This window comes from Uloborus diversus, chromosome 9, assembly GCF_026930045.1.
Source record: "Uloborus diversus isolate 005 chromosome 9, Udiv.v.3.1, whole genome shotgun sequence".
NCBI classification, from domain to species: Eukaryota; Metazoa; Arthropoda; class Arachnida; order Araneae; family Uloboridae; genus Uloborus; species Uloborus diversus.
Window position 1 is genome coordinate 112772747 of NC_072739.1, and position 12011 is coordinate 112784757.

Here is a 12011-nt window from a genome sequence, read left to right on the forward strand (position 1 = left end):
TTTATTTTCTTGCTTGAAGTATTGGTAATGTAAGACATTTTTCTCTTCATAAAATATAGAAAGATATTCTTATATCTTTCAAAAACTTTTTCGCTAGCACTTTTGATTAAAGATATTTCTAAAACTCGTGTATCACTTAAGTTTTGATATTTTTAAATTGATTGAATTTCGAAAAGAAGTCATCAGTTGACGTCGTTTTCTCAATGTATTACAAAAATAATTTGTGTATTCTTTTTCTAGAATGGTTTTGGTTTGGCACAAGTTTAATTTTGACAGCACTTGCAACATTTTCAAAAGAGCAGGGAATTACAGTAGTTGGCGTTTGCTGCATTTATGAGTTTTTCATACTTCAAAAGGTAAGGATGCTATACTTTTGGAATTTTAGATCCTTAGTACTTCTGTAGATGGCGTTTTTGAAATAAAATATTGAACGTGGTATACTTAAAAAGCGATGGTTGGGCCTAGACGCCGAAACTGAATTTTAGCCTAATCTTTGATGATGATGATGATGATGAGGATAGTGACATTTGAAAATAACGTTTCATACCCTTTTCAATTCAATCTCTTATGAGTTCACTATGCCCTCCGGATCTCGGCTGTTATGTAGTTGTACCCTGTTTGTGCAATTTTTCAGTCATTTTAATGCTTTTAATGTATCTCAAAAAGGTAAATAAATACTTTACGTGTAAGATTAAAATAATTATATTTCGTGAAACTTCTCCATTGCAGGTTCAGATTTACTCTGTATCTTTTTATGTTTGATAAAATTAGATTTTCATGCGATTCATGTTAAAATATAAATGCGATAGCAAATTAAATAAGTACTAATTTACAATGAAAATAATCAAAGTTTCTATCTATATCACTGCTTTAATGGAGATCATACTCATAATTTAAAACTTTATTTGGACTATACCTGTTCATATATATGATTGAAACTTGTTACTTTCTCAAAGAATGTTTGAAGGATTTTTGAAACAATTTGAAAAGATTTCTCGCGTAGAAAATGTAAAAATTGAAAAATATGCCTCAAGTTTGTTCTTGAAGAAAGGAAATCTTCCCCATTTCTCTTTACTTGAAAAATAGCATTTATGGATGAGTGATAGAAATGAAAAGCAAGTCTGCTTTTGAAATAAATATGTTCTTACATGGAAAGTAAGTGGTGGGTCCATCATTACCAACCATGTCAGCTTTGGATTTAACTTTGTTTGTGTTGACATTGATCAATTGACTGAATCAACATTTTAAAAGCAGATGCATAAGTGCTTAACCCTTAATGCATCGTGTTGTAATTTGGTAACATATCCTATTTAGTCTAAAACAGAATAAAAACAAATTGAAACTCTGTAGCTGCCAATAACCGAGAAAATACTCACCGAAAATTCTATAGAATCAATTTTAAACTTGTAAAGGCTTCAATCTGATAGAAAAAAAATTCCTTTATCGGCATTTGTAAATGCAGGACTTAAAAAAAAAAAAGGTTAGTGCACTTGAAAATGCCTACTTCTTTTAATTCTATGACAAATAAAGATTTACTGCTACTTAAATAGTAAGGCATTTTACAATTTTTATGAATGTTTTGTGATGTATGATGGTAAGTTATTTGATGTTTTTTCAGTTAAAACACGATGTTGGCTAGTGATTGTTTAACCATAAATCATCCCTAAATTAAACGATTATTTTTTTAAGTATTTTTCTTATGATTTTAGCAGAAGTTTAAAGCCTAAGAACATATTTTAAAGTGTTTTTAAAAATCACGCATTTAAGGGCTAAAAGTATATGAGGTGTTTATAAACTTTTCCTCTGATAAAAAAACAACTCATTAAAATGCCTACTTCAGATTTAAGCATAATCCTTTTTTTTAAATAATAACCTTATCTCAAAAAACTCTTTCGCAACCTTGATACACTTGAATGTGTGCATCATTTTTGGTCCGAAGTTCGAAGAAAATTTTGACGATTTTCAACTTCGTGCCAGATTTCGTCTTTTGAGCGGTGACCCCAGAACTTCTGCGGTCACCCCTCAGATTTGGTCATAACAGTCTATACAAGGATATATAAACATCTTCACCTTCTAGTGATTTCATGGATAGGAAAATGATGAAAAGTGAAAATGGTGTCTTAAATTTATTTAGCAATTTGAAGAAATGTAGACGGAGGATGAAATTATCCGTAGCCTCTTGTAATAATCAGCTGGAGAAGCCAGAGCAAGAATTTCAGATATGCTTAAGAAAAGTCAATTTCGTTGAGTAGAAATCTTTCTGGAAGGAAACAAGTTTGCTTCCCGATTGCGAACCACTCAAAACCTCAGATGTGCAGTACATTTTTTCTGCAAGACAAGTTCTCACAAATATCTAGCTACACTTTTCACCACTGTCAGGAAACCAACTGGAAGGCACACTTGCTATCTTCAATGATCATCTTTTACTGTAAACCGAAACTGTACAATTTTGAATGGGGTGTCAGTACCCTGTATTCACGGAATGTTAAATTGTTGAACTTGGTGTAAACTTTTCTCCAAAAGTTTCACTGATAAAAACTTACAAATTTTCTAGTTTTTTCTAGAGATATCTAAGAGTCTACTGAAAGGAAATAGTAATGCAATTCTTTTTGCTTCATAGTTTATTGAAGTTTGGCCAATTGTCGCTTTTTAAATGAAATTTTTTAAAAAAAGAACGCTTTTGACCTCAAAGACAGCTGTTTAGGAAAAAGCATGAGTCCTAAAGCAAAAAAGTTTCACTTCAGAATATTTACGAGCGTATAAATACAGGCTGTTCGCACATTTTTTTACACGATTTTGATTAGCGGTAAAAAAAAATCGGTTGCTGCAAAAAAATAATTGCAACTGTACTATGTTTTTAGAATTTAAAATTATCATGGTTTTGTGATATCTAAAGCGTCGATAGGTAATACCGTCAACAATAAAATAAACAAACGTTAAATTGGTGCCTCAAGTGAGATCAAAATTCCATACAAGTAACCAACTAAACGAGCTGATATGTGCCTCACATGACTTCCTTTTAATCCAATTTAATGTCATTTTCCCATTATTTGTAATTTTAATGTGATTCAATAGTTTACTCTCTAAATATCACCAACAATGGCCAAATTGAAACCAGATTTAAAATAAAAAATTGCCAAATTTGTCGCTAAGTCGGCGACAAAACTTGGCGACCAAAAGACTGGCGATGTATTGAGAAGTGTCCGCCAAATTGTAACACCACTTGAGTTTACATCGAAATTAACAATCATTTCCCCCCAAAAACGGGCAAAAGATCCTTTTAGAAATACCCGAATGCAACCAAAAAAGGAGGCGCACAACTAGATCCCACTAGGAGTCTACGTACCAAATTTCAACTTTCTAGGACATACCGTTCATGAGTTATGCGACATACATACGCACATACATACATACGTACATACAGACGGCACGAGAAAACTCGTTGTAACTAGTTCGGGAATCATCAAAATGGATATTTCGTGTGTCCTACGATCTTAGGTACTTATCCACGTGTGTTCGAGTCGAAAAAAAAACTCAACATTCATTCGGGGGTGAGCAAAATGGAAATTAAGGTCAATTTTTGAGTGAAATTTTTTTCGCGAATACAATACTTCCTTTTTTGTAAAAGGAAGTAAAAATGAACACCTTCGACTATTCTAAAGGTACGTTGCTAAATTTTAAAAGAAAATCTTCGTAGTCAAAGGACAGTTGCAAAAGCATTAAAATGTTCGGTTTCCACTGTAAACAAAATGATAAACGTTGATTTAAATCATAAGAAAGGGAAAAAACGCAATTTGAATCGTCTTTCTCCAAAGCATATCGCTGAAAGCAGGACACGCTGCAGAATTCTATACTAGAAACGTTTATCCAAAGAAAAATGGGAAAAAAATGTCACAATAGATGAATCATGGGCCAGATGATGGGTTAAATGATTGCAGCAAAAAAAGAGCCATTTATTATAATAAAAGGAGAGAAAAAAATTTAAATACATGATTCAAAGAATCATGTACTTAAAGAAGAAAGTTTTTCTAAGGGATTCATGATTGCTGCTGGTTTTTCATATAATGGCAAATTAAAAATAAAGGGAGCGGAAAAAAATGTCAAGAGTAACTTAAAATACTATCAGAAATATATTTCATCGCCATTTTTTTCTGAATGAAATACCATCGGTTTATCCACAGCCATCAACATGTGGAACTCCATCAAGACAAAACTAGTAGTAACACTTCAAAATACACTGTAAATTTCCTAAAAGAAAATGAACAAAAAACCTGTATCAAGGTCATACCCTTCACTGATAGCCCTACCAAATCTCCCGATGAGTCACCTATGTATTTTTGTGCTTTCAGACTTTTAAAATCTGCATTATCCAAACGTCGTTCCTGAACTCTTACAGGAGTGGAAAGCAGCTCAGGAGAAATGGAATAGAATACCTCTTCTAACACCTCAAAAGGCATTTTTACTCCGGAAATTACGGTGTAGAAAAATAGTTCAGAATAAGGTCTATCAAATAGAACACTTAAAACACAAGAATTCTATGTAATTTAGTTTTGTAAATACAATATACAACGTCTAAAAAATGTGTGAACCGCCCCTATATATATATATATATATATATATATATATATATATATATATATATATATATATATATATATATATATATATATATAAGTTTTTAGGGTACCAACTCTCCTTAAATCAAGTACTGCTTCAGAATAACTTGTTATAATTTTGTGTTCCTTAGAATTTCCAAAGCAGAAAAGATAAATTTATTCGTTCGTTTCTGTACAAGGCTAATTTGTGCCCTTTTATTTTGTTTCCCACAGCTGAGACTACCTGACATAACTTTGAAAATAGTATCAGCAAAAATCCATTCTAAAGAAGCTATTCTTAGAATTGGTATCATGATATCATGGGCTGTGTTTCTTTTGACCATTCGGCTGAAAGTTATGGGCTCCCAACTGCCGGTGTTTACAAAGTGAGTTTGTATGGTATCAAACTGATATCTATGCATTTCTATTTACTGAAAGATTTTCGTTTTTGTAGCATGAATGAGCCTCATTTGATGCTTTTGATTCGATGTTTTTTATTAGATTTAATACGCAATGCTTGTTATATAGTTTAATAACTTTTTCTGTGTCAATCATTAGATGAAATAATTTATACAGTGAAACTTGTGTAAGTTGACCACTTGCGGTGCACTACTTTACTGGTCAACTTAAACAGGTGGTCAACTTACAGAGGTTGATTTATAGGATAAAGGCTATATATCCTAAATATCCGTTCCTGAAAAATGTGGTCAATTTAAACAGGTATTCAACTTACGAAAATGGTCAACTTTACAGGTTTTACTGTATTTTCAGTTTTTAAACGTCTTACTCGTTTATATCTTTCCCACTTGAGTGATATTTATTTTATCAGACATTTGATATGATTTTTTTTATATCTGGTATTTGAATCAAAAATTAATATTCTTATTTAATGCGTCGTAATTTCGATTTGATGTCATTTGTCTGCTTCGGCATATTTATTATTTATTTTTTCAACATGTTGCCTTCTTCTTGCATGCATCTTCAAAATTTGAAACATGTTTAATTAAGCGTTTGACATCAATTGAATATACGTTTTGGAGTTAATAACATAATAATAATTTAGTTTATAACATAAAAAGTAAAATATACTTTTCACTTTAAACATTTTTTTTCATTTGATGCGATTAATGGAAATTGACATTGTTGCTTAAAATATGTTATTTGATTTGACACATGATTTTACTGATTTGATGCATGTTATTTTTGTAGATAAATATTTTTAAATTTAATTTCTCTTTCTTTACTCGTTGTTTTTCAATTAATTGCTGCTTTTCTTGTTTTCTGAAATTATTCATTTATTTTCAGTTTTTTGATTCAAAAAATGACCTTTTTTTGTTCATGTCACTCATTCAATTTTATTTTTGATGTCCATTTTAGTTTTGAATGTTTCATTTGATATTTTTGGGGGTATTTCTGATCGGGTGTTATCCTTCACTTTGATCAATTTTTGATTTTTTTTATTTGATGCGTTTTTTTTATGTTTTTTATCTGACATTTTACGTTATCGCGCAACATGTTGAATTTGATCTCACAGCTGAATAAATGAAATATATTATGAGTAGGAGTTGTCAAATGCATGGTGTTTATAAAAATTTGCAACTATGAAAAAATTCAAAAAAAAAAAAAAAGAAATTAAAAAAAAAAAAAAAACTTTCAGATTTAAACGTAATTCTTCTTAATTTTGATCCTTATCTCAAAAAGTTTTTCATTGTTAATTCACTTCTACGAGTGCAATTTTCGTAAATCGAATAATGTTTGGTTCAGTTAAAGACAACAATACGAGTACTGTGATAAAAAAGGTTTACCTCCCCCCCCCCCTTTCTGAGACAGTAAAATTTCCTTCCCCCCACTTTAAAAAAAATCAATGAAAAAAATTCAAAAGGCAAGATAGATGTAAGAGAAAAATCAGGATAAAGGAAATTTCGTGTCTGCGAAATGTGGCGGGGACACCATGAATAACACTTTAATTTCAAAATAACACCGAAATAGGGAAGAGTTTTCATCTGAAACACAGCCTGTTACAGTTCTTTTCCTTTAATATCTTATGGAATATTGGTTGGAGATGTCTCTTTCTTGTACAAAATGGAAGATTACACATTTTAATGTATAACACAAAACTAGCAAACAGTGGAGCTGCCCTTTTCTTGCACAGAGGTCTTCAATTACAAAAATTGTCATTTTAAGTCGCACTAAAATTTCTTATAATGTGAATTACAGTCTGATCAAGAAATGTATGGAAGGGGCAATCGGCTAAGTTAAGACGATTCCATATGAATGAATCTAGCAGGGGAGAAGGGAAAGTAGCGATAGCTAATTGATGCACGCGTTTTATAATGATACTAGTGTGTCTTATTAATTTATTGCATTCTCTAAATTGAAAATTCGAGGAAACAACAAAAAGAAAATAAAATGTTTTCATTTCGTCTGGGAATGTAAAAGCAAAATGGTAATCTCAAAATTATGTTGTAAAGAAAAAAACGTATCAATTAATTTTTGTGGTGAGAATGTAGATCGAATATAGTTTAGACAAAAAAAAAAATTACCGTGAACAAATTTTCATTTGTACAAAACTGCATCTAAATAATTAAGGGGCATCTAAATAATTAAGGGGCATCTGTAAAGATCAACTACCACCACTGCAAACTAATAGATGCGTACATTTCCGCCTTTAAACCGGATGTTTGCCTTTCCATATTATCGGTGGTCAGACTGTATTCAAATTTTTTTTGTAACAGTCTTCGTCTTGTGTGCTGATACCAAAACCAGAAAATCCCTGTCCCACAAAAATGTTCGACCATGAAGCAATTGCTGTTTTGATATTTCAGGTTTGACAACCCGGCTGCTGCTGCAGAGACACCCTCTCGTCAGTTGACCTTCAATTATCTTGTAGCTCTCAACAGTTGGTTGTTACTGTTTCCCAGTGACTTGTGCTGCGATTGGACAATGGGAAGCGTGCCTCTGGTCAAGTCCTGGGCTGATCCAAGAAATCTTGCGACAGTAGCACTCTACGCAACATTAGCTGCGATTTTGTGGAACAGTTTATGGTTGGACGATGGAAGGTCCAAATTGTTGATTATGGTGAGTCATGAACAACGTAGAGAAACTATTTGATGTGAGTATAACGGCAGCATTTAGAATTTTGGCATTTGTCTTCTTTTGGTCGGGACGAGAGTGATATTTAGCATTGCGACGGAATTAACGTGACGTAGCGCTGAAAAGAAAGACAGCACATCCTCCGGTTTGGTTTTATTAGTTCTATTGGATTTTGTGGCGGAAGAGCCTTAGTAGCTTATGCTGCACCAAACAAATGTTAAAGGTCGTAAAAGGTACCAAAAAAGAGAAATTGTTGCAGGAGTACCGGACATAAAACTTCTAGAATTTTGAAAGTTACGCGGAAAATAGCACATAAACGAAGTTTTAAATTTTGAATAACTAGACAAAAAATTAACTGAGATGTAATTTTGGGCAGCATAAAAACAAACATAATAAAAGAGAAACGAAAACAAGAACATAAGGAACGAATAAATGCAATCTCCTGAAGGAACAGCAATTTTGGATCAGAGTCCTGTTTTGTAGGGACGTCTTTTCCGTTATGAAATCGCCCTTTGGCAAAGTTTCACATCGAGAAATTATTGGCGGAAAGGCATTGCTGTTAAAATTAAATAAGTATTCTTGTACTGGGGCGGGGGGGGGGGAGTTCTTCAGCACATTTGATTTAAGCAAAATGCGCGATCACCAGGCTCGAACAGTTTAAAACTGAACAACCCGTTATATTTTGCACGAAAAATTCTAACAAAAAAAAAAAAAAAAAAATAATAATAATAAAAATAAAAATAAAAACCCGATCTACTTATTCAAAAGGGCGAATATATGTTTTCTTTTGAAATTAAGCTTTTAAAAATTTTCAAAGATTTGGCAACTTTACAAAGCAATACCCTAGTAAAACTTGAATTTCTAGAATTAAAAACCTGATCCAAAATACCTGACGCGATGGCTCAATTACAGTGCCGGCAAAACATCTTTACATTTGGTTGGCAATTCAAAACTTTAACATGCAAACTTCTTGTCAAGTTCAACTTTCTTTCCTAAACTTATGTGAAATACATAATACCAAATTATGCGAAATGCATAATTTGGTGAATTTAATCAAAGCAAAAGAGAGAGAGAGAGAGAGAGAGAGAGAGAGAATTGTAAATGGTTCAGATTTGAATGTGCTAGAACGAGTAATAAGGTTTTGCAATAAATTACTTTTTAATTTCTTTAATAATGCATTGTTAGCGTTTGTAACCTTCCATTCGAAAGTGCATGCCATCATGTCTATCGTCCTTCACCCAATTCTTCGATATCTCGGTTATGCTGATATTTCATTATGATAATATGGTTATTATAGTTTAAAATAATGTGTTATAATACTGGTACTGACTGAGAATAAAAGCGTAGAATATTATTTGCGGATTCAAACCATTGCTTGTACCTTTTGCCCGGCGCATGTTTCTTGTTGACTTGCCTGCGTAATGGCCAAACTCGAAATCTCAAAGCAAAAGTTTTCTAATTAACTTAGTTTGGCCCTCATTTTTGATGCCTCGTATCAAAACTCAGTGGTATTAAGTTAAACAAGCCTAAACACCGTTTTTTTTTAATTGATTATTTTCCTTCTTTATGCACATGCGCGCACGGCAAAAACAAGCTGATGTGTGTGCATCACATGACTTCCTTTTACTCTAATGATAATAGTGCCTTTTAGACTTGGAGTAAGCAAAGAAACATTTGAAATATTTTTACCCCAAGTTTGTTGCGAACCAAAGCAAAAAAAAAAAAAAAAAAAAAAACGCAAAATTTTTCGCCAGTTTGGCGACAAACTTGGCAACCAACAGCTTGGCGATATAACGCCAAGTGTTTGCCAAATTATAACACCACTTGAGCTTGCAATTGAAATTAACAATGATTTCCCGCCAAGAAGGTGTAAAAGATCCCCTTTGGAACATCCGAATGCAACCAAATAGAATGGTGCACAACTGGACTCCACTGGGAGTCCACGTACCAGATTTCAACTTTCTAGACTATACCGTTCTTGCGTTATGTGAGATACATCCGCACATACGGACGTCACGAGAAAACTCGTTGTAATTAACTCGAGGATCGCAGAAAATGGATATTTTGAGTGTCTATACATTCTTAGACATATATCCACGTGTGGTTGGGTTGGAAAAAAAAAAAAAAAACTCAACATTAATTCGAGGGCGAGCAAAATGGGAATCAATGCCGATTTCCGAGTGAATTTTTTTTTCGTGAATACAATACTTCCTTTACTATGTAAAAGAAAGTAAAAAGTATGGCGGTACCAAAAAAAAAAAAAAAAAATCACGATTAAGAAACAAAATGATAATTCTAGAATTAATTTCAAAACTCAGTGCTTGACCATCTGTTGGCTAAATTTTATAGTTGTAAATTCGGTAGTTAAGGCTAGAGAACACACACGTACGTACATCGTACGAACACCCATACAGGAAAACAGGAAAACACATTTTTCTAATAATGAGCGGAAACTAGTATATTTACTGCTAATAAATATTTGCCAAGCTGGTAGTTAAGTGATGTAACAAGGACGAAAGTCGCCAAATTTTACTTTAATGCATTTAAGCTTACGTTTGAAACTTCCTTACAAATTTGTAGCACAGAGCATTTATAGCTTATAAATTGGATTCATTTACGCAAGCCAAAATGTATTTATTATCACAGTCCTTCTCTAATAGTTTCATACAAGGAAAAGCTTGCTTGCTTGCAAATATTTCTGCTTTTACCACACATTAATAGCATACCGAATGTAAGTAAATATAGAATGAAATGTATCGATTTATAATACCTTAACAATCTATTTTAACAGTTTAATGCCATAAGATGGTTTTCAAAATTTCACCCTCTCTGATCCCATTATAAATTATCCTGAACTTAGGATAAAGCGATTACGTCGATAATCTTATTCCATGAAAAGAACCTTTTGAACATCTGCTCTAGATGTTTCTAGGAAATTAGGAAATTCTATTAAAGAGTACTTTAAAGTTTGTAGTGAAACGTAAAGTTTTATGCTACGTTGCATCGGTTCATCTTAAGTTGGTTACGTAAGGTATTTTCTTGGAAATACATTTCGCCAGATTTTGTAAATAAAAAGGATCGGGAAACTACGATGTATTCAGAAACATATATTACTCTTTATTTTTACTTCGAGTATACTGCTAGTAGCTACATAAAGTAAAATTATTAAAGTGCATTAAAGTGAACTAACGTAATCAAGGCAACAATGAATTTCAACAACCGCATATAATTACAACAAATCATTTGCATTCTTAAATGCAAATGGTTTTTTAGTACTGTGTTAGATATATTTCCTTAATCCTCACTTTTTTTAAGTAGCGTTTTTAAGCACTTTTATTATACTTGGCCTGATTGTTACGGAGTAATCTGAGGCCTTCTTTTGCTTATATCTCAGCAAAAGGACCACTTAGAGGCTTCGGGATTTCACTGAATGATTTGCTTAATCTTAAGGTACAACTTAACGCTAAAAAATTAATATTCTAAAATAAAATTATTATTTCGGTTAGGATGAAAAACAGTAAATTCGTGTAATTTCCACATTAAACGTTTGAATATAAAAACCATTGTTACAAATTTTATTGCCTTGCAACAGTAATATTAATAGTAATCATAATGAAATTTTTGAATCAAAGCTTCTCTGAAGCAAGCATGAAATATACACTGTCATTGCTCTCGTACGATTTTTATCCTTACCTACGCCAATGATCAATCACAGTGCTAACTTGTATGTTGTGGAACATAAATTAGCTTGGGAAACCATTAATATTTAAATGAATTAGCACACAAATAAACCCTAGAGAGGAACATGGATTAGTTTTTAGTGCCAATTGCTTAAAGTTTCAGCCACACATATAGGTTTTTATTTCTTTTAGTATGGAGCATTTAAATGAAAAAATAAGGTGAAGTTTCGTGATGGTAACATTATTTTATTTCTGAAGTACATTTACACTAAAAAGAATAAAATGACAGATTTTTTAAAAAGATGCTAAGCACTTTTCATAATGCACTCAAAAAGACAAAATAACTTTCCCGGGTCAGCAAGAGTAATTCAAGTATTCTTGTAATTTTCAATGATTCCAAGAAACTGACAATAGAAACGAAGAAAAGTGCGGCTCAAATCATTTCAAACCAAACCTTTCCTTTAAGAAAAATATGCGTGTTTCAATACTGAAGTTTGAAATTGACTGCTAGATAATGATAAGAAATTCTCTACGTGACTTGAGCCGCCATTTTCTTCGTTTGCAGTGTCATTCTCTTGGAATCATTGAAAACTACAGGAATACTTGAATTGTTCTTGCTGACCCAAGAAAGTTATTTTGTCCT

The 12011-nt window shown here is 32.3% G+C and overlaps 1 protein-coding gene across 1 annotated transcript in view; it reads left to right on the forward strand.

Moving 5' to 3' along the window:
• Positions 1-12011, forward strand: part of LOC129230442 (protein O-mannosyl-transferase Tmtc3-like) — a 108084-nt gene that overhangs the window by 38561 nt on the left and 57512 nt on the right. The window contains exons 6-8 of the mRNA XM_054864841.1: positions 241-356; positions 4830-4981; positions 7421-7673. Of these exons, the coding sequence (XP_054720816.1) occupies positions 241-356; positions 4830-4981; positions 7421-7673 (521 nt within the window). The remainder of the gene's footprint in view (positions 1-240; positions 357-4829; positions 4982-7420; positions 7674-12011) is intronic.